Source organism: Aythya fuligula, chromosome 27, assembly GCF_009819795.1.
Source record: "Aythya fuligula isolate bAytFul2 chromosome 27, bAytFul2.pri, whole genome shotgun sequence".
NCBI lineage: Eukaryota > Metazoa > Chordata > Aves > Anseriformes > Anatidae > Aythya > Aythya fuligula.
Window position 1 is genome coordinate 872,318 of NC_045585.1, and position 21,981 is coordinate 894,298.

General features: G+C 58.8%; 1 protein-coding gene across 1 annotated transcript; it reads left to right on the forward strand.

The window, feature by feature from the left end:
* The first annotated feature begins 398 nt into the window (after positions 1-398).
* On the forward strand, positions 399-20,650 carry HK2 (hexokinase 2). Its single transcript, XM_032204142.1, has 18 exons — positions 399-461; positions 7,244-7,406; positions 11,195-11,343; positions 11,653-11,772; positions 12,803-12,898; positions 13,004-13,103; positions 13,364-13,547; positions 14,201-14,356; positions 14,506-14,739; positions 14,915-15,219; positions 15,729-15,877; positions 16,205-16,324; positions 16,437-16,532; positions 16,990-17,089; positions 17,301-17,484; positions 17,668-17,823; positions 18,156-18,389; positions 18,750-20,650. Exons 1-18 carry the CDS (start codon positions 399-401, stop codon positions 18,892-18,894), a joined length of 2,754 nt encoding a protein of 917 aa, XP_032060033.1. The 3' UTR covers positions 18,895-20,650.
* Positions 20,651-21,981: the final 1,331 nt, after the last annotated feature.

Genomic DNA, 21,981 nt, shown 5'->3' on the forward strand with positions numbered 1-21,981 from the left:
AACACCCCCACTCTATACCCCCCCACCCCATACACTTCACCCCATACCCCCCCACCCCAAACACCCCCACTCTATACCCCCCCACCCCATACACTTCACCCCATACCCCCCCACCCCAAACACCCCCACCCCATACCCCCCACCCCATACCCCCCACCCCATACACCCCATTACCCCCCCTCCCTCCCCCCCTCCCCTCGGGCTCCCCCCCGGCGGTGGGCGGGGCCCCCCGGCGCGCGCCGCCACACACCCTCGCGGCTCGGCCAATGGGGAGGCGCGGAGGGGGGGCTACGTCACAGGGGGGCCGGGGGAATCCTCAATGAGGCGGCGGGGCGCGCGCGGGCACCGCGGCGCGCGCTGCTGGGGGCCGCCTCCGCTCCGCTCCGCTCCGCGCCGCGATGATCGCGTCCCATCTGCTCGCGTACTTCTTCACCGAGCTCAGCCATGACCAGGCGCAGAAGGTGGGACCGGGGGGCACCGGGGGGACCGGGGGGAGACGGGGAGAGGTGGAAAATTCAGCGTGAGGCGCGGGGGGGATGGATGGAAGTGGAAAGGGGGAGAGGAAAGGGGGCGTAAAGCGGGGAAAGGAAGGATACGGGTAAGGGGGGAGGGAAAATGTGTACGAAGGGGGAGGAAAAAAATATATAAAAAGAGGGGACAAAAAAAAAAGTAGGGAGAAAACTGTATTTAAAAAGTAGGAAGAAAAATATATTTAAAAAGTTGGAAAAAAAATATATACGTAAAAAGGGAGAAGAAAAAATATATATAAAAAAGGGAAAAGAAAAAATATATATGTAAAAAGGGAGAAGAAAAAATATATATACAAAGGGGGAAGAAAGAAAAAATGTGTATAAGGGGGAAGAAAAATAAGAGAGGAAGAAAAAAATATAAGGGGGAGAAGGGAAAGAATATATATTAAGGGGGAGGAAAAAAAATATATAAGGGGGGAGAAAGAAAAGATATATAGAGAGAGAAAGAAAAAATGCACGTAAAGGGGGAGAAGAAAGTTAAAAGGGGAAGAAAGAAAACCTACGTACATGTATAAAGAGGAAAGGAAAAGTATATTTAAAGGGGGGAGAAAGCGGGGGGAAAGTTAAAAAAAAAAGTTAAAGGGTTAAAAAGAAAGACAAGATAAAAAGCAAGGCAAAAAGTGAAAAAGAAAGAAAAAAAAAATGGGGGAAACAGGAGGAGAAGCAAAGAAAAAAAGGGGAAACCAGAAAAAAAAAGGAGCTGAGGGTGAGGGTGGTGACGCCGGGGCCGCGGGCCCGTGGTGGGCGGGTGGCGGTGTCGCCGTGCGGGACGTGCTGTGGCGGGCCCCGCGTGTCCCCGTATGTCCCCAAGTGTCCCCACGTGTCCCCCCATGGGCAGGGGCTGGGGGATCCCTCCGCTCTGCTCCCCACATTTTTTTTTTTTTGCCCGGCCGCCCCCGTAGCACGTGTGGCCCCCGAGCATCCCGCGGGCATCGCGGCACCGCCGGCACCGGGGGGCTCGTGGGGGCACGGGGAGCCCATGGGAGGCTGGCGAGGAAATGGCCGGGGGGAATTAAACCCCCTTAATTAACCGTGTGGAAATGGAGCCAGCCTTGATTTCCGACCCCCCAAGGACCGCAGCGTGCTCTTGCACCGCGAATGCAAGTGGAGGCGTCCCGGTGCTGCACGGCGCGTTCGGCACCGGCACCTCGGAGCACCGCGAGCGGCGATGCCTCCACGCCCGTCCTTTGTTTGGCCAGGGCGGGCGGTCAGGCTGTGAGCAGCTCTCGTTAAATTAAAGATTTGGGGCAAAAAATCACCGCCAGGGCCATGGGTACGGGGCTTCTCTGCTGAGAGTGCCGGGGGGGGGGGGAGTTTGGCTGCTGCATCCTGAGCTGGGGCTGCAGTTCCCGAGGAAGTTGGTGGGGGTTTTGGGAAATGAAAATGAAGCAGCGGTGAAAGCGCCCGGCCACGGGGAGCCCCAGCGTCCTCGCTCCCGTCTCGGAAGGCGGAGAGGACATGCGGCGAGCGGAGCAGGCAGGGAGAGGTGAAACCCGCCACGCTGGCGGCAGCCCTGGGGCTGCGGGAAATAGGAAGTCAAACAAGGGTGCGGAAAAGAAAAAAAAAAAAAAAAGATTTAAAAAAAAAAAAAAAACATGCATAGAAATAACTTCCCTAGCCGTAAAGAAAGACGGGTTCGTCTTCTCCCTCCGCTGGCTGTGTCAAGTGTCGTGGGGTTGTGCAAGCGCGCGAGCCACGAGAGAGGGTTGTGTAACCCGGCGGCAGAAATAGGCCAGCGGCGTGGCCCCGCTGCTGCGTTTTTGGCTTCGGGTCAGCTCTCGGGTTCCTTATCGGGAGCCGGGGAGGGCGGCCGGGGGGGTTTGTGGAGCGCCTTCGGCTTCGTTACGCGGCGTGCCCGGGAGCCGCCGTGATTCCTTCTGCTCCTGAGCCCAAACAAAGCGGGTGGTGGAGATGTGGGACAAAACGGCTGCGTTTGGCCCCAAAAAGTAACCAGACCCGCAGCTGGTGTTGTTTTTTAAACAAATTCCTGCGAATTTGGAGCTCGGCATGGCTCTCCTGTAGGGGATGAGGGCATCCGTGCTGGTAGGGGCAGATAATTAATCCCTGCAAATCCTCCTGAGCAGGTACCCAGCACAGAGAAATGTAGGGGATGAAATTCTTGGAAAGCTGTGATTTTTCCAAGTGCCAAACTTAAACCTAAGTCCAGAGTTCAAGCCTGAATTTGGGAAAAGATTTTAGGGCACTCTCCCAGGCCGTGCTTGGGGTCAAGCGCCTTTTTTTGGTCCGAATCAGGCAGAAAAGAGCCTCGGACGTGGGAAGGAAGTGCCCTTTCCCTGTGCTGTGGTTTCTTTCCACAGCGGGACAAAGGCCTTCAGAGCAGCCCCAAAATCGGACTTTTCTTTGCATTTTTCCTCAACCCAGCTTTCCCCGGGGGCCCGCTCGGTGGCCCCGAACTCTTTCCCTTTGCTCCAGCTGGCAGGGAAGTGGGTCGGGGCCCGAACCCCTCTCACCTCCCGGGGGTTGTGCAAACCCCAGTGAGTCTGGGCCGCGTCCTTTGCCACCCCGGGATGAAAGTTGCCGCCACCCGACCGCGTTCCCCGGGGATGTGCCAGGCCCTGGGCTTCCTGCTGCCAGCCCCAGCCCCGTGCCAGCGAGGTGACAGCGGGAGCGGGCGGCTCGTGACTCACCATGAAATAATTGGGCCGGCAGCTTTCCTTCCTCACCAGTACTTTTCCTTAGAAAGAAGGGAAAAACGGAGCTCAGGTTCATTTTACTCCCGTTTTTGGCCCCAACCAGCAGGTTTTGCTCCCCCCTTTATCTTTTGCTGCAGTAAATTAATTTTATGTCGCTCCTTTCGCCCCGGCTCCCTTTTTTTTTTTTTGCAGCCGTGGGAGGGGCCCGCTGGGATTGCAGGTTCCTGGAAGCCATCGTGCGGCTTCTCCTCGTCCTGGCAAGGTCAGCGGCGGGACAGACAGACGGAGGGACGGACAGACAGACAGCCTGCCCAGCCTCCCTGGCCTCCATCACCTTTCGGGGTGCCGTGGTGCAGCCCCGTCCCGAGCCTCCTCCCATTTGCCTCGGGCTGTGACTCAGTTTCCCTGCCGTGTCATGCTGCTCCCAGCCTTCACAGCCCCCTTTTTTTGCGAGGCAGCATCCGAAGGGGGGGCTGGGATGGTTTAAAACAGGAGAGGGCTGCTGGTAAGGGAGGAGGGTGCACGTAGGGTGGATGATCCACAGCCAGCTCCTGGCTCCCAATTTCAAGCCGGAAACGAGGCCATTTTCAGGTTCAAATGCTTTTTTTTGGGGGGCTGCCCTTAGCTGGGTGGGGTTGGCAGGGGGAGATGCAGGAGGACAGGTCCCCATTCGCCGGCTCCCGGTGATGCAGGGGGCTGAGGAACGGGCACCCTGCTCCTCCTGCAGGGCAGGATTCGGCCGAGGGCTGGGAGGAACCGGCCGAGCAGGAAAGGGTCTGAGTCACTGCGGCTGGAAATGACTCGGGGCTTGTGTCATCGGGGGCTTGGCCGCACCAGGAGGGTCACGCGGGGTTGGATTCGGCAGGCAGGGAGCGGGCGAGGGACACGGGTACTGCAGGGGTCAGGGGGTGGCTGCAGCGTCAGCCCCCGGCCCCCCGAAGCGGGGGGCTCGGGGACTGGCAGCGTTTGGAGTAAGGTCGGCGTCTGCCAAGGGAAAGGTCGTGGTTGTGTCAGAACTGGGGCAGGAATTCATTAATTTCAGGAAAAGGGAATTCATCAATTTCGGGAAAAGGGACTGTCAGGAGGAGGCCGGGGAGGGCTGGAAGTGCGCATTTGTAGTTTTCAGGAGCGCTGCTTTGGCCCAGCTCTGTTCATCAAAGCATTGAAGCCCTCTCGGAACTGGGCCGTGTTTTCTATCCTGACAAATATTTGATTCTCCGTTGCCAAAAAGGCAAAGAATCCACTCCAGCACGCCGCCAGCCCCTCGTGACATCACGCCATCCCCCACGAATCCTCCTGGTACGGCTGCGTCCAGCTGGAAACCGGAGGGGACCGACCCTGTGGCACTTTATTTTTGGTGAAAAAAAAAACCTAAAACGGCAAAGGGAAATGGCTGCCAGCGGCCACGCGGGCGCTGCAGGAGCACGAAGCGCCCCGGCCGTCCCTGCGGCGCTGCAGGAAGCGGTGGCGCTTGCCGGAAGCCGTAATCGCGCTGCTATTGCCACCCTCGAGCGGTGTCGGTCCCGCTGCCACGAGTCGCAGAGCTTCCTTTTCCTTTCCTCCCCCCTCTCTTTTCGGGGCGCCCCAACCCAAATCACTGCCTGTGCGCCGGGATAGGGTCTGAGCACAAGGGAGTTTTCCCTGAACTGGAAGGAAAATGATCTTGAGGTCTCTTCCAACCTAGAAATTCTGTGAAATTGTTCCTGGTTGTGCGTTTGCAGCTCCAAACCCTTAGGGACACACTGGTGGGAACATCTGGAGGATTAGGAGGAAAAAAAATCAGAAAATATCATCTGGCCAGCTCACGGAGCTGCTCCTCCAGCAACTCCCAAACCACCCGGACCTTCCCCCGCAGCTCAAGCTTTCCTCCTCCCTCAGAGCACGTAGGGAGGGCAGCAGAGCCTCCTTCCCATCCCGTCCTCCACCTCCCAGTTTGTACCAGCAGGGAAGGCGTACTGGGACCAGTGACCCCATTTATTTGAGGCTGGGTCCCGTCGTGTTCCCCAGCTCTGGGTCAGGACCGGGTGCCTGGACCCGGGGAGGTGCCGCAGCGCCCACCATGCCCCGGCCGCCCTGACCTGGCTCAGCCGCCAAGTGGGACGGGGTCTGCGTTTGTAGGAGAAGATGATCCTGGGTTTAAAGAGCTTCGGGGATTAGAGGAAGGTCACCCTGCGTCTCGCGCCGCCGATTATTCCTGGAGGACATGAGGAACGTGTCCTGCGGAGGGGAGGCACAACCTCGTGCCCTGCACCAGGGCAGGGAGCTGGCCTCGGAGGATGCTGAGAAGATCCCAGCTCCTGTGGGAAGGACGAAGGGGACAGGGGGGTGCTGGCAGCTTTTTGTGACCCCACAGGGATGAGACCTCATCACATGAGGTCCAAGGGAAGGACAGGAGAGAGACTTTCGCACCGTGATGCTGCCCTTCAGGAGCAATGCCACAAGCACCGGCAGCACGGTGCGTGCACCACTGACCTAAAGGAGCTTTCTTGGGACATTTTGCCCCAAAACCATCTTTACCAGGAACCCCTGAGCCACCCGAGGCTGCAGAAGGCAAGGCGAGGCAGAGGGAAGGTCGGATCTTGCCTCTCCGGAGCCGCAGGCAGCGCGAGGTGCTCCTGAGGCACCCAAAGGAGCGGGGCGGTGGTTGGGGAAAGGCGCCCGCAGCCCAGCAGAACACGGTCCCGTGGGCTTGGGCCACCCGGCCCGGCTCGGTGCCATCGACCCACGGCCGCCAGGGCGGTCCCAGAGGGAATTTCATGGAGGAGGCAGCGGGTGGAGGCGAGAGGCCACAATCCCAGCCCTGCTCCGTGGGCAGCAGTCAGGGAAAGCAAACGGGAGGGGAGGAAGCAGCGGGTGTTTGCCTTCCTGCTCCCCAGGTGGGTGAGGAGGGGCAGGCAAACAGTTGAGGGGGGTGGGGAAGGGCACGTTTCCTCGTGGGCTGCTCCCGGTTCGCATCTGCCCCAGCTCCAGTCGCCTGTTCCAGGTCACATCCTGGCCAGAAACCCCCAGGGGGATGCGAGGAGGAGTCTGGACGCGCTGCCTACTGCTCCAAGCCCCTTCAGTGGGGTTTGGGTCCAGAAATTTTGGAGAGAGGGGACCCCGAGCAGCCCCGAGACAGAGCCCGGAGCAGGCGGGGGAACAGGGCAGCGAGGGCAGCGCTCGTTACGCGCCCACAAAATGCCAATTTCCTCCATCAGGAGGAATAAAAGGCACGCCGGATTCGGGGTGACCCCATGGTACGTGCCTGCAGACAGGTGAGCAGCTGGGTGGGGTTCTCCTCTGGCTTCGCAGGGCTTGCAGCTGCCCTTTAATTAACGTTAAGTGAAGTTAATTGCGACGGGGCACAGCTCGGGAAGCTGGCGGTCCGTCTGTCTGTCCGCCTCTCCGCTTGCCGGCCCTGCCCAGCTCACGGACAGGAGCGTGCCCGGCGCCAGCGGCTGGCTTGGGGCCGGGATTTTCCCTTTGTCCTCCCAAGGGGCGCTTCGATGCCACTTGTAGGGGCAGCCGGGCACCTGGCACATGGCTCTGGGCACCTCGCTCGTGGCTCTGGGTGTTTGCTGCAGGGCGCTGAGCAGCTGGCAGCACCGTAACCCTTTGTAAGGGCTCCCCAGGAGGGAACGAATGACCAGCAGAGCAAGGAAATGAAATAAATGGGGTGAATTCCCCACCAGCAGCCTACGCAGAGCGGGTTGGGGTGCTGAGTCCCAGCCATCCTCTGCTGCACAGCCCCAGGACTCGACTCGGGGGCAGAATCAGGCCCCTGCTGCAACGTGGCTGGGGGCTGCGGGGGAACTCGGGGTTTGGCTCTCCCGCATCCCCGTCTGGTGATGCTGCAGCAAAGGGCACAAGGCACGATTTTGTGACCCCAAGGTGTTCAGGAAGATGTGCCAGGGCTGTGACAAGTGTTACCAGCATGCAGAAAAGCTGCTGCAGCAGCGCGGGCCCAGCTGTCCCCTGGTACAGATGACCTGCTCTTGCTGGCAGAGCTTCCTCTGACCACGGGGTTCATGCCCAGGTCCCCCCCATCCCTCTCACCTCCTGCCTTTCGGCACCTTTCAGGTGGACAAGTACCTGTACCACATGCGGCTCTCCGAGGAGACCCTCCAGGAGGTGTCCGAGCGCTTCCGCAAGGAGATGGAGAAAGGGCTGGGAGCTGACACCAACCCCACCGCCTCGGTGAAGATGCTGCCCTCCTTCGTGAGGTCCACCCCGGACGGCACAGGTATGGGAACGGCAACGGGAAACGGCTCCCCCTGTGCCGAGCAGGGCCAGCTGTCCCCAGCGAGGTGGCCCTGGAGGTGCCACCATGTGCCAGGGGCCACTTGGCCTCGCAGTGCTGCAGGAACGGGGCTGGCGTTGCCCAAAAGGAGGTCCCACTTGTGCCAGGGGGTGCTGGGCACAGGACGGGGACCGGGGGGCTCCCAGCTTGTGGCAGCGTGGGTTGGGGTGGGATTCAGCCCTCACGTGCCCGTCCCGGCAGGACGAGGCTGTCACGGGTCCGACTCATCGCATTTCATCAGCACTGGAGGCGGCTGTGCTGCCAGACAGCCCTGAACACTGTGGGGACCACGTGAGAAGGCTCTGGGGAGGCTCGGAGCCTCACAATGCGCCTTTCTGCACGCTGCCACGTGCCTCCGGCCTCCCGGCGGGGACCAGACCCCTCTCGGCCAGGAGATGGAGCACGCTCCTGGCCAGGCACGGCTCCCGTTTCAGGCTCTGACTTGCTCATCCCGCACCAAACCTCTTCCTCCAGCACCTCCTCCTCGGGCTCGGTGGCTGGAGATGCTGTTCAGCCCCGGCGCCTTCAACGGGATCTTATGAAACCTCGGTGGAAAAAGCAGGGAAAAAGGGAGCTACCAGAAGAACCCCATCCTGGTGTGGGTCAGACCTGCAGACACGGGTCCTGATCTATAGGATATGGATGCGTGGAGGTGCAGGGGGGGGGGTTGCAGCTCTCGGGTCCCCGGGGAGCCACAAGGAGCATCAGGAGCCAGCCGCGTGCCCGCCCGCACCCCGGTGCCGCCGACAGCCGGACCTGGCCGCCTGCCCCGGGATTGAGATTTAGATCTCTTTAAATATTTGAGAACGCCTTAATTACAGGGATAGCCCCAATCCTGCCCCCGGCTACGTGAACAACGGCAGCCAAAGGTGATGGGAGCGGCGCGGGAGTGAGCGGGGCGTGTGTGGCGGTGCTCCCCGAGGAGAGGCAGGGAGAGCCTGCACCCACTGCTGCTGGCTGCACGAGCAAAAACTTTACCATAAAACCCTCCCAAAAAAAAATTCCACCAGGATTTTTCTCCCATTGCAAGCCAACATCATTGCCACCGCTCTTGGGTGGCAGTTTAGGGTGACAAGGGGCATGTTGCTGCACGAAGGGATGCAGTTTTCTATTTAAAAAAATATATTTATTTATTTTTTGAGGCTCCCAGGCCTCTGCACTGTCCTCCTCCAAAGCGTCCTTGCCCTTCATGCCTCCCCGTGCTCCTGCACAGTTTCTGCTGTCGGATTAGGCCAGATGATGCCTGCTCCTCAGGGCTGGATGAGAGGGGCTTACATAAACACAAGGTCGTGCCCGCGGGAGACGCAGGGCAAGGGCACGGTGGTGCTCAGATGCCCCCAGCATCCCGCTGCCAGCCGCTGGAGGCAGCAAACAGCCCCAAAATGAGTTTTTCCTTTGCTTTTGGCACCTCCTTGCTCTCTTCCAGCTCACGGTGGGCTCAGCCACGTTCCTGCTGCTCGAGGGACCTGGTTGTGCCTGAACCAAGCTGCTGGGTTCATCCCTGGTGGTGCAAACCCAGCGTGGCACAGCCCGATGCACCTACAGCCCCCCCGTGCTCCCAGTGCTGAGTTGCTGCCACCCTGATGGAAGGGGATTTTGGATCCCAGGACACCCTGATGGAAAGGGACTTCAGGTCCCAGGGTACTCCAATGGAAGGGGACTTCAGACACCATCAGTTTGACCCCTCGAGGACCAGGCAGGACCCAGGGCCACCAAACCCCACAGCTCCTGGGGAAGGCGCTCACTTTCCCTGGCCCCAGCCCGGACAGAAAACATTTCCAAGCAGGGCAGAGCGCCCTGCCCGCTTAGCTAACAGCCTGAGCACTTCCTTCCAGGCAGCTCGGGTGTGTTTAACGGAATTAGACACCGGTCTTCGGGGCTGAGAGCAAACAGTGCCTGGAATCCAAGCTTGGTGTTTGCCTTCCTGCCGAGAGCTCGGCATCGCCACCCGCACCTTATCGCCTAACCGGGCCCTAATCTGAGGGAGGACGTGACTGTAATATTTGCAAACCCAGTCCATCGTCAAGCCCAGATCCTGGAATTTTCCCGGAGAGAAATTCCCCAGTTTTCCTATTTTTCCTGCCTTCCTTTCCTCCTGCAAAGCCAACCGCCGCTCACACCTCTCTGGCTTGCAGCTGGTGTTTTGTTCCTTGGGGCCGATGGGCACGTCCTGTCATTGCTTTGTAGTGATGGCTGCTGTTTGTAGGGTCGAGGAAAGGCTGATTTGGACCTGGGCAGGACGAGGGGACAGCCACGTCCTTGCTCTTTGGCCTCCAGGAGGGGAAAATGCACAGCATGGGGCTGCCCCCCACGAAAAGGGGTTTGCAGGGCTTAAGTGCCTGAATGCTGTGCTGCGAAAAGGAAACCTGCTGTGAAAACCCATCCGAGGGGGCTGCGGGGAAGGGAAGGGAATGGGGAGACCCCACCGTGGGCAGGAGCTGGGGCACCTCTGGGACCCCCCCTGCAGCCCCAGCCTTGAGCCTTGCTGAGGGTGCTGTGAGCTGACAGCTCTCCTGGGGTGCTTGCGCTGCTCCAGGGATGAAGTGAGGGCCATACAGAGTCCCTGCAGACCCCATTCTTGGTAAATGAGCATGAAACCACCCCAAAATCAATGTGAGCACTTGGCTTGGAGCAGGGGCTGGTGGCAGGACCCCACCTTGCAGCCCAGCAGCCCCCCAAACCTCCCCGTTCCTTCATCCATCGCACCAAAGCTGCCCGACCCCACCACCTCAGGACCGCCATCCTATTTCTGTTCACCACCAATCCCCCCTTCCTGCGCAGGGAGGACCACTTCTTGGGACACCCCTGGTTAAAAAGGCTCCGTGAAGCCACTTCCAGGCCACCCTTGGGGTCTGTCACCGCCTGCGGTGCCCGGCTGGGGCCGAGCGGTGCCGGCCGCCTGCACCCCCTGGAATACCAATAAACCACGCTTTTTGTTCCAGCCGCAGCCCCTTTGTAAACGCAGGGCCGGGCACAATGCGGCCCCCGGGCGCCGTAATCTGCCCGGGGGAGCCAGCGCAGCACATTTAAATGTGTGCAGCAACCAAACAGTGCTGATGGAGGGCTTTCCCCCAGCCCTCTCCCCACACTGACAGGGTTTTGAAACAGCCAGCTGGGCGCTTTTCCCACACCCCAGGTCTCAGCTGATCCCAAATCCATCAGTGAGCTGCCATAGTGCTTGGTAAAATGGAGAAAAAAAAAATCACAAAGTGTGGGGCAGCCAGCTGTGGGACAGCCTTGAGCAGTCCCTGTCCCCCTACCCCCATAGCAAAGTTTTAGCCAAGCTCAAGGAAGGAGAGTGCGGCAGGGCTCTGCCTCGGAGCAGGGCTTTGGTTGCAGGGGCTGGGGTCCTGGGAGCTTTCCCGGGGTCCCTGCATCAAAGGGTTAGGGGACAGCCTGGTGCCACCTCCCTTATGGCACTGCTTTGGTGTCTTCCCCAGGAATTGCATCATTTTTGGGTGGTGTTTTGGGCATTGGTTCGCTTGGGTGGGGCTGCTCAGGGTTCCTCCTGCAGAGCTCCCAGTCCTGCTTCCACCACAAGCAGTGATCCCCTAGATAAGGGGTCAGGATACGTCCCACCTCATCCCAGGGCTCCATCCCACACCTTGCCCCACATCTGGGGAGGGGGCAGGATTCCCCCTGGCCAGCCCTGCAGCTCCAGCTCGGGCATTGTGCTCCGGGATGCTGCCGCAGGGGCCCGGCCCCGTTAACTCCTGGCTCTCTCCTCGCAGAGGACGGCGACTTCTTGGCGCTGGACCTCGGTGGCACCAACTTCCGCGTGCTGCGGGTCAGGGTGTCCGACAACGGCCTGCAGAAGGTGGAGATGGAGAGCCAGATCTATGAAATCCACGAGGACCTCATGCGGGGCAGCGGGGCGCAGGTGGGTGGCAGCCTCCCCTCCTTTACGCCCCGGCCCCTATCTCCTGGGGAGCCCCAACATGTGGTGGCTCCATCCTTTAGAAGGAGCCGGGGTTGTTCCAAGCCACCGAGATGTCTGCTGGGGCTGGGGTTGGTCCCTTTGTGTCCTTTCCCTGCTCTGGGCAGCTTCTGCCTCTCTTTGCCCGGAGCTCTGGATCCCTGATGCCAGGTTGGGACCGTGTGGGTGTGCTGTGGGGGACAGAGGGTGACACCAGCCCCTCCAGCACATGGGACGCGACCGCTGCTCTCATGCACACCCTCAACCTTTCAGCTCTTCGACCACATCGCCGAGTGCCTGGCCAACTTCATGGAGAAGCTGAAAATCAAGGACAAGAAGCTGCCCCTTGGCTTCACCTTCTCTTTCCCGTGTCACCAGACCAAGCTGGATGAGGTGGGTGACAGGATCTGCTCCGCATTTCATTCTGCACCGCATCAGAACCATTCAGGTTGCAAAAAAACCCCTTTGAGATCATCCCCACCGCTAAACCTTAGCGCTTTGGGATGCGCAGGGCTCGGGGGTGGGGGATGATGCTGAGCTCGTCGTGGCAGCCATCCCCCCGCGCAGCCGGCGCTCGGTGAAGCAGCAGCAGCCCCGAGCGCTGCACAGCACGGACGTGCCGAGCATCACATCCGCGCCCGCGACCTCGCTGCGAGCCCTGAGGCACGTGGCTCTGCTCCGCGCGTCACGTGCCGCCGTCTCCTGCTCCCAGGGGCTGTTTTTAACTCACTCGCCACGGTCAGGGGTTGGGTCCGGGCGGCTCCACGCTGCCCCGGCAGCAGGGCACAACCTCTGCACCGGGGACGTGGTGGTGGCAATGAGGAAGGATGGCTGCTTCCCTCGCAGGGGCAGCGAGGGCCATAAAAGGGACAAGTTGCTGAGGGAGGAAGTGTCGGCTCCACGGTTGCACCCAGTTCATTGCACTCTGTGCCTCGGTTTCCCCATCCGTAAGGCTGTTTGTCTGCCTCTTGCCAAAGCACCCCCAGCAATTGGGTTGAAAAATCTGCTGTTGGAGATTGCCAGTTCGGTCGATGCCCCCACCCTTTTTCTGGGCGACAGTGATAGCTCTGCCGTCCCCAAATGGGGACAGTCCCAGTGCCTGTGCTGGTGGGGCGGCAAGATGCATCCCGTAGCAGGCAGATCCGTGGATCCGCTGCATGCACTGGAGCTGGTTCTGCTCCAGGGCTCCATGAACCCAGCCACCGAGGTCACGTTCCCGGCAGGAGGGAGTGAGTGACTCACGGGCCCATGGCCATAAACCAGGATGCGGAAACTGTTGCTGATGCAATGGCTCACAGGAGATAACGGGGGGAGCTCCACCTGCAGTGCTGTCCGTCTGTCCATCCGTGTGTGGGTTGGGTGATTTGGGGACCCTGAAGTGTGTGGGTCCCACTGAGCTCTGGTTCTTGCTGTCCCTCTGCAGAGCATCCTCGTCACCTGGACAAAGGGGTTCAAGTGCAGCAGCGTGGAAGGCAAGGACGTGGTGTCCCTGCTGCGCAAAGCCATCAAGAAGCGAGGGGTAAGGAGCCACGCAGGTCCCTCGGGGATGGGACAGGCTGCATGGGATTTGCAGAGGTGCTGTGATCGGGTTTGGCGGCGCTCAGCCTCCTCTCCTGCATTTCAGGACTTTGACATAGACATCGTGGCCGTGGTGAATGACACCGTGGGCACCATGATGACCTGTGGCTACGACGACCACAACTGCGAAGTTGGACTCATTGTCGGTGAGCAGGGCTGAGCGGGGGAGAATTCGGGTCCGTCCTGAGCAGCCCCCAAAAGGGATCATGTTCCTTGCGGGTTTCAGGGTCTTTTGGGGAGTAAGGAAGGTGATAGTGGCCTTAAAAGCAAACAGCACTGCCTGTTTGTTCTCCTGTGTGAACCAAGGAGATGTTTTAGTGTTTTATATGGTGCTAATTATGGAGAATAAGGGGAACCCGGCACCATTTGTCACCTCCACGTGACTGAACCCCCACGCTTGGTTCAGGTACCGGCACCAACGCCTGCTACATGGAGGAGATGAGGCACATCGACCTGGTGGAGGGGGACGAGGGCAGGATGTGCATCAACATGGAGTGGGGCGCCTTCGGCGACGACGGCGCGCTCAACGACATCAGGACAGAGTTCGACCACGAGATCGACATGGGCTCGCTCAACCCCGGCAAGCAGCTGTAAGCAGGTTCCTGGCTCCGTGGGCTTTGCTCCGCGTTGCTTTGTCCTCCCGTCGTGCTGGCGCTGGGGGACGGACGCGGTCATCCCAGTTAAGTGGGTCACGGCGTCCTCCACCCTGCCAGCTTCAGCAGCTTCAGCAGGGGATGGGTTGGAGATTCGGGCTGTGAGCCCCCTAACGCCCGCTTCCCTCATCAACCTTCCATTTGGATGCGCTGATTTGTTTCCTTCCCCCTGCCAATGGAATGATCAAAAAGCAAATACCACCACCTAATGTTCACAGCCAAGTCCTACAGACCTCCCTGGGTACCATCCCAGCTGGCAGCAGTGGTGGGATTAAGGGGAATCTCTGCCCATCAGGTAGCCCTAAGCCCTCCTCGCAGGAGGACGCCCATCAACATGCCTTTAGTTTCTTGGTGATGGGATAAAATATGGAAAAAGACACCCGGGTTGTGCCTGGGAGGCTGCGGTGTCACAGCTGAGGGTGTAAGGCCAACCTGGCCTCGGTTCTTGCAGGGGCACAGGCACACCACTGCCTTGAATTGCTCAGTTTCTACCCTCTTTTTGGGGCAACAGCTGATTTTTGCGTGCCTATGCTGCTGGTGGCCACCTCAAGTAACCAAACAAACGCATCTGGTGTTCGCCCCTTTGGCAGGTTTGAGAAGATGATCAGCGGCATGTACATGGGAGAGCTCGTGCGGCTCATCCTGGTGAAGATGGCCAAGGAGGGGCTCTTGTTCAGGGGGAAGCTCACGTCAGACCTGCGCACTACCGGCCACTTTGAGACCAGATACGTCTCCGCTATCGAGAAGTAAGTAGGGTCTGGGTGTTTTTTTGGTGTCCCAGCCCACCTCCTGACATCTACACTGGGAGAAATCGGACCCATTGGGCCAACTGGGACACCTCAGGTGGCGAAAGCTGGATTTCTAGGAATTAATCCCTTCTGTTTTGACTGCCTAGGGAGAAAGAAGGGCTGCAGAAAGCCCACGAGATCCTCACCAAGCTGGGCCTGGAGCCATCCCACGAGGACTGCCTGGCCACCCACCGCATCTGCCAGATCGTCTCCACCCGCTCGGCCAACCTGTGCGGGGCCACCCTGGCCGCCGTGCTGCGGCGCATCAAGGAGAACAAGGGGGTGGACAGGCTGCGCTCCACGGTCGGCGTGGACGGCTCCGTCTACAAGAAGCATCCCCAGTAAGTCCTCGAAACATCGGCGAGAGGCCAGTGGGGACCAAGAGGGGGTCTGGCTGCAGGGTGCTGGCCCCCGGGCACCTCCATTTGGATCCCAAATCCTCCTCGTTTGCTATCCCAGAGGTTGATGTGACCCATGGTGGCTCACTCGAGTCCTTTTCTTCCTCCTCCTCCTTAGCTTTGCCCGGCGCCTCCATAAGACGGTGCGGAAGCTGCTGCCCGACTGCGAGATCCGCTTCGTGAGGTCGGAGGACGGCAGCGGCAAGGGGGCAGCCATGGTGACAGCTGTGGCGTACAGGCTGGCCGCCCAGCACAAGGCGAGGCAGAAGATCTTGGAGGCCCTCAAACTGAGCCACGAGCAGCTCCTGGAGGTGAAGCGGAGGATGAGGGTGGAGATGGAGAAGGGGCTGGGCAAGGAGACGCACGACAAGGCCACGGTGAAGATGCTGCCCACCTACGTGTGCTCAACTCCGGACGGGACAGGTGAGGCACCCCCTGGATCAGCCCGACCTGCTCATGCCCTACATAGGGCAAGGAGCATCTTGGCTTGAACATCTGAACCACCCAGGAGTGGCTGGGACCTTTGTCCTTTGCACCTTACCATGCGAGTGGCACCAAGGGCTTGAGCCTCCAGTACGCTACTGGGAAGAGCCTCCAGGCCAGCCTGCACCCAGCACAAAGCTCTGCTCTGGGTGTGCTCGCTCCACCACAGCTTTCTCACCACCATCGTCCTGGGTTGTGCTCCCAGGTCTGTCTGGGGCTCGGGTGTGTGCCTGCCCCTTGGCAAGGAGTCTCCTGAGGTCCGGAGAAACTTCTCCATCGCCATCCCACTTTCCATCTGTAGCTCATTCCTATCCCATTCCCAACCCATTCCCATCCAGGTCTTGGTTTCCAGGCCTCCCAGCATGAAAGCAGATTGGGATCAGCCTCTGGGCCAGTCCACGATGCTCCCTGTTGGGGTCTCTCTCCTGATGATCTCTCCTGGTTTTCAGAAAAAGGCGATTTCCTCGCCCTGGACCTGGGGGGCACAAACTTCCGCGTGCTGCTGGTGCGTGTGCGGAACGGGATGAGGCGCGGCGTGGAGATGCACAACAAGATCTACTCCATCCCGCTGGAGATCATGCAGGGGACGGGCGAGGAGGTGAGTACGGGCTGCTGGAGGCAGAGAATCAGGGCCCTGGGGTGGCAGCAGCAGCAGCTCAGATGGCCAACACTGGCCGACCACAGGCTCTGGGAGCACACAAGCAGTGAGAGATGTCTCGAGTCACACTCTGTGCTCTGCAGACCACTTTGGGCAGCACTTGGGGATGGATGGCGAATGTTTCTAGAAGGAGCCAGATGGGCTCTGGGGACACCCTGAGGAGGGAAGTGTCCCCGTGACACCCACAGGTTGCTGTTTCGGGTCTGTTGGGCAGGCTGGTGTTCCTCACTGTGGTTGTAACTGCTTCCTCTATCTTTGTGCACCCAGCTCTTCGACCACATCGTCCACTGCATCTCCGACTTCCTGGAATACATGGGAATGAAAGGCGTTTCGCTCCCGCTGGGGTTCACCTTCTCCTTCCCCTGCAAGCAGACCAGCCTGGATGAGGTACACCCAGCCCACCCACCCACGGGCAGAGACCTAAGGGTGCCCACCGCAAGCTGGTGGGCAGGGGGTGACCCTCTCCCTCCCCATTTACCCTGTTTTTCTTCCACCACAGGGGATTCTCCTCAAGTGGACAAAAGGTTTCAAAGCGACTGGCTGCGAGGGAGAGGATGTGGTGAGCCTGCTGAAGGAGGCGATCCACAGGAGAGAGGTGAGCGGCCGTGCCGCTGAGAAGCCGGCTTCTCACTCCCACATCCCGACTCTCTCTGGCGTCTTTAATTGGGCTGCAAATTAATGGGCTGAGCACGGTTAATGAGTGTCTGAGTCTTAACAACCACCCTTAGTCATTGCTAGAGGTTGGATTTTCAGGCCCTGGAGCTAGGAGACAGCTCCTGGCCAGGAAGGAGCAGACGTCCCCATGAGCAGAGGGGACACCGCTGCCTCCGTGCAGACCGCCCAAAGCTCCTGCCCTGGGGGTTCTTTCTGGTAGGGCTGTCCCAGCAGGCCGCTTCCTCTCCAGTTGCATCGTACTGGAGCTGTCCTGAGCCCCAAGCACCCACTGGCAGAAGCGTGGGGCCGTAGGAAGCCCACGAGTCCCTTCCCGACCCTGGGGGCAGTGCAGTGAGCTGTGTCCCCCAGAGGTAAGACGTGCAACCCCTTCCCTCTAGGAGTTCGACCTGGATGTGGTGGCGGTGGTAAATGACACGGTCGGCACCATGATGACGTGTGGCTACGAAGATCCATACTGTGAAGTGGGGCTGATAGTCGGTGAGAGCTGCAGCTTTCTTACAGGGTTCCTCCGCTCATCCTGATCCTGGTCAGGAACCGCTGCCTGCTCCCAGCACCTTTTGCGATCTCATTGAAAAGGGATCTCGTTGAAAAGGGATCTCATTGAAAAGGGTGTCCAAAGGCTTTTGTGTTGCGTGCACACCCTGCTTTTCACCGTCTGCCCCAGTGACAAACGCTCCTCTCCCCGCAGGCACGGGCAGCAACGCCTGCTACATGGAGGAGATGAGGAACGTGGAGCTGGTGGAAGGTGATGAGGGCAGGATGTGCATCAACATGGAGTGGGGCGCCTTCGGCGACAGCGGGTGTCTGGATGACATACGGACGGAGTTTGACTTGGCCGTGGATGAGCTCTCTCTCAACCCTGGGAAACAAAGGTGCGTGGGGGCTTTGGGGGCTGTGACGAGTGTCCCTTCACCCCTGGTGTCTGTGGGGAGGTGTCGGAAGGTGGAGATGAGGCTGGGTGTCCAGGAACAGCTCCAGGTTGCCCCATCTGCCTCCCAGTGAATCCATCTGGATCCTTCGTGCCCTGAGGTTCAGCCCTGCCCTCTCCTTGCTAGGTTTGAGAAGATGATCAGCGGGATGTACCTGGGGGAGATCGTCCGGAACATCCTGATAGACTTCACCAAGCGAGGGCTGCTCTTCCGCGGACGGATCTCTGAGAGGCTGAAGACCAGAGGGATCTTTGAGACCAAGTTCCTGTCCCAGATAGAAAGGTGAGGACCTGATCCTGGCCTCGCTGCTGCAGGTTGGAGCTTGGGAGGAGTGTTCCCAGGTCTTGCGGGAGCAGCCTCAAGTGCTCAGCTCAGAACCAGGGCAAGATACAGTGAAAATAATTGGGTAAAATCCAGAGATTTGGGACAGGGAAACTGTGTTTGGGGGTGACAACACGGACTCCTCCATCCTCTGCCTGTGAAGCCCCTTGGGTTGATGCTCTCTGAGCCAGGAGCACCCGGGCTGTGCAGGAGGAGGATGAGGAAGGGGAAGCCACGCACCCACGCTGCCCCCATCTCCTCCTAACGCTGCCCAACCTTCATGTCCTCCCCAGCGACTGCCTGGCCCTGCTGCAAGTGCGCTCCATCCTCCAGCACCTGGGCCTGGAGAGCACGTGCGACGACAGCATCATCGTGAAGGAGGTGTGCACGGTGGTGGCCCGGCGCGCTGCCCAGCTCTGCGGGGCCGGCATGGCGGCCGTGGTGGACAAGATCCGGGAGAACCGCGGCTTGGACTTCCTCAAGGTGACAGTCGGCGTGGACGGCACGCTCTACAAGCTGCACCCGCAGTGAGTAGCTCGAGGGGGTCATCCGAGGAGATTTGGGCTGGGGAGGGAAGCGGGGGGGGCCTTGGTTTGGGAGGCTGCTCCTTAATGACTGGGGAGCCAGGTCCGGGTTGAACCCAACCATGGGTAGGGGGCAGCTAAAACCTCCTCTGGTGAGGCTGGTGGCCTGGGGGGGCCACAGGTGAGGCCAGGTTTGGCTCTGGGCATGCAGTGTGGATTTAACAAGTGCCCTCTGCTGCCTTTTCTCCTTGGCACCACAGCAATGGACGCTGGCAGCCATCTCGTGCGGCCGCGCAGGGCAGCCTTGGGCACATTGTCCTCCCATAGGCCTCACAAGCTCCTTGTCCTTGTCCTTCCCTGCAGCTTCTCCACCGTCATGCACGAGACAGTGAAGCAGCTGTCCCCCAAGTGCGAGGTGACCTTCCTGCAGTCGGAGGACGGCAGCGGCAAGGGCGCGGCGCTCATTACGGCAGTGGCTTGCCGCATCCGGGAGGCCGGCCAGCGGTAGGAGAAGGGAGGTTTGCCGAAGAGCTTGGTTTCAACAAAACCGATTTCCTTCCCCATTCCCTCCCTCCGTACACACACACCCACACCCATACACACACGTGGCCTCCTCTCGCAAGCAGACTCTTAGCTTTACTCGGTCCCTCGGGACGCCGCGGGTGGGACTGGAGATGCTTTGTACGAAACGTTGTCTGGGGCGTTTGGTCGTACGCTGTAAAAACTGCGTGTCGAGTAAAGCTAAAAGTGTCTTCGGCTGTGAACCCATCCCAGCCGCAGCCGATGCCGAGCACCAGCACTCCTCCCCGCACCTCCTGACCGCTCACGTGTTCCCTAATGGCAGAAACATTAGAGTAATGCCGACGCTGCATCGTCACTTTACAGTAACCAGTACCTATTTATCTATGTCGTGTGTCCGTGCTGTAGAAAGCAAAACCTCTTTCAGATTGGGCTAAAGGCCTCCGTTAGTCTTTTACCCTGATCACGGCTGTGTTATTTCCATGAAAGTCATGGCAAGTCTTCGAGCACGGGGTGCGAAACCGCACCAAGAGGCGCCGCGTGTCTCCGCACGGAGCGGTGAGCGGAGCCCGACCTGGCGGACCCGAGGTGGCTCCAGCAGAGCTGGGAAAACCCCGGGGGAGGCAGGGGGCAAGCCCCGCGCCCCCACCTCCCACCCGCACCCTACCAGAGCGTGGCTGCGTGTCCCCTGCCCACCACTAGCACCCAGCCCCACCGCACGCATGCGTGCGAAGAAGGCATGCAGAAGCATCCCAGATTTGTGTCCTGAGCCTGCGCGGTGAGTGTTGGCTCATTTTGTCTGTGGAATAGCTCCAAGTCTTCCTAGCCATCAGGGGGTGCCTGCGTTGGCACACCGTGTGCCCACATCTCAAGAGATCGTACATCTTTTCATGTACCTGGCCTCGGGGCCGTGCTGCTTAGCTTCCACGTCATGTTAATGTCATTTAAGAATGGTACGGAGTACTTCTTTCCTTCCTTTTTTTTTTCTTGTTAATTTAAAATTTCCTTGGGGTAGACTGGAGAAAAAGACCCAAATTCTGAGGGTGGTTGTGTGAGAACTTCAGGCATCCTTTGTCCCCAGAGTGAGAGGGACACTGGAAAGCCAGGGCCATGCTGCAGGCAGGGGACGAAGGAGCCAGTCCCTGCTGTCACCCCCAGTTCGTGGCAGCCTCATCCCCTGCCAGCGCCCAGGTCCTGATCGACGCAGTGCCACCCCAATGCCACCGATCAGTGTCACCCAGATGCCACCCGGGGCTGTCACCCCAGCCCCTACCCAAGGCTGTGTGCACCATGGTGCAGAGCAGCCCCCGGTTTCACCAGCAGGAGAGCCTGGGGGTGAAGGGAACGAGCAGGGGCATGTGTGTTTCTGTAAATATTTAGTGGAAGGTAATGAAATCCAGTGATATACAAAAATAATAACGATGATAATAATAATAATTCCCATGAACAGACCTTCAGTTTGGAGGACAGAGGTTTTTGGGTATTTTTATGTATATTTTTATACTGCTTGGGGTCACCTTATTACCAAAAGTATCTCTTCTACGTTGGGGGTCAAGTTCAGTAGCACAATTCTAAAGCAAAACTGCTCTTTGGGCATTTTAAATGCTTATTTTTTTATGAGCCTCAAGACAATTATAACAAAATCTGACTGTGTATAGAAGTGATTTAAGAAACCAAGTTTAGTGGAAGTTTTAGAAGATATTAAATAAATTTTTTAAAGATGCTATAGAAATCCTCTAATCGGATACCAAGCAGTTGTGTGTGATTATTTCCTGAGAAGACTGACGTCTTACATGCTGAAAACTTGGAACAGAAAGGTTTTTACCTGCTCCATCACGCAGAAGGGTGCCACAGCAGCGGTGTCTTTAACCTCCTAGGGACTTACCCAGCTGTGCCCCTTTTGTGACATGTAGCAGCTTTGTCAGTCTGGGTTAACTTTTCTGCAAGTGTCGTTTTGGGGACAGGGCGGGGAGGATGGGGACCGCGGGCAGCCCTGCGTTTGTGGCCGATTCAGGCTCCGTTGGTCGGTCGCTGTGTGGTCTGATTGTAAGCTCACACCAAAATGTTGCCGTGGCACGTTATGTGAATGTGTTTAAAATGAAGAAGGGAAGCTGAAACTGTAATTATTGACATGAAGGGAAGATCAAATTCTATGTACGGAGAGGGACAGGCTGACCAGCCCGTCTTTCCTCCGGCGAGACGCGCTGCTCTGTGGATGTAGGATGGCTTTTGTTTTGTTTTGCTTGGTTGTCCCCATTCAGATGCATTTTCCTTGTGCTCCTTCCTGCTGGCACCTCCTCTGGCTGCGCAGAATGGCATCTCCCATGGCAGGAAGCCACCCTTTCCTCCCCAGGGATCGTTCTCGGGGTACTTTGGACAGGGTTTTATTGTTACTGCTTTTTTATAAGCAACAGAATACCGAGCCTTGCAATTTGTCTCTTCCTCTCTCGGGGCCAAAGGCCGCGTATCATCTCCTGTCACCTGAGATGTAAGGAGGACCTGAGAGTTCACAAGGTACAGAGCTCTGGCCCAGAAGCAGCTGGCAGGGGGCAAAGCAGAGGGGGTTGTCCTGGGGTGGCTCGGGGCCACGTTGCCCCTCCCCAAGCAATCAGGATGTGCCCAGGCTGTTGGCCAGAGAAAGGAAGGTGACAACGTCTGGGTGCAAAATACCCCAAATCCACACGTCCCCGTGCAACAGGTGCTGTGGTAAAACAGCGACCAAATACACTGGAATGGGGAACCTCGGTGCCCCACCTCACCACGCTCTCCTCCTCCCCAGCTAAAGAGGAGGAATCATCTCTTGGCACATCGCTTCTCTGGCTCTGGCAGAGGAGTGGGCAGTGATGGGGTGACTCCTGGTCACAAGGGAGCTTGGAACAGGAGAGAATCAAATTAATCACCTGGTGACATCCCTCTCAGGCTGTTGTCTTTCAAACCTGAAACAAAGAAAATGCATCTTAATGAGGACCTTGGCTCCGTGCGGGGCAGGGGGAGTTAAATAAAGCCAAAGACTGTCCGGCTGCTAGCAGAAATGAGTGACTGTAGATTCACCTGATGTTGTTATTTCGTGTTTACA

What these genes read in the sequence shown, in the direction of transcription:
- HK2 (XM_032204142.1), top strand. Translation starts at nt 399, where the DNA reads ATGATCGCGTCCCATCTGCTCGCGTACTTCTTCACCGAGCTCAGCCAT. An exon ending in TGCGGGGCAGCGGGGCGCAG is followed by an intron (nt 11,344 to 11,652) that starts GTGGGTGGCAGC and finishes TCAACCTTTCAG; the next exon opens with CTCTTCGACCACATCGCCGA. An exon ending in TGCAGGGGACGGGCGAGGAG is followed by an intron (nt 15,878 to 16,204) that starts GTGAGTACGGGC and finishes TTGTGCACCCAG; the next exon opens with CTCTTCGACCACATCGTCCA.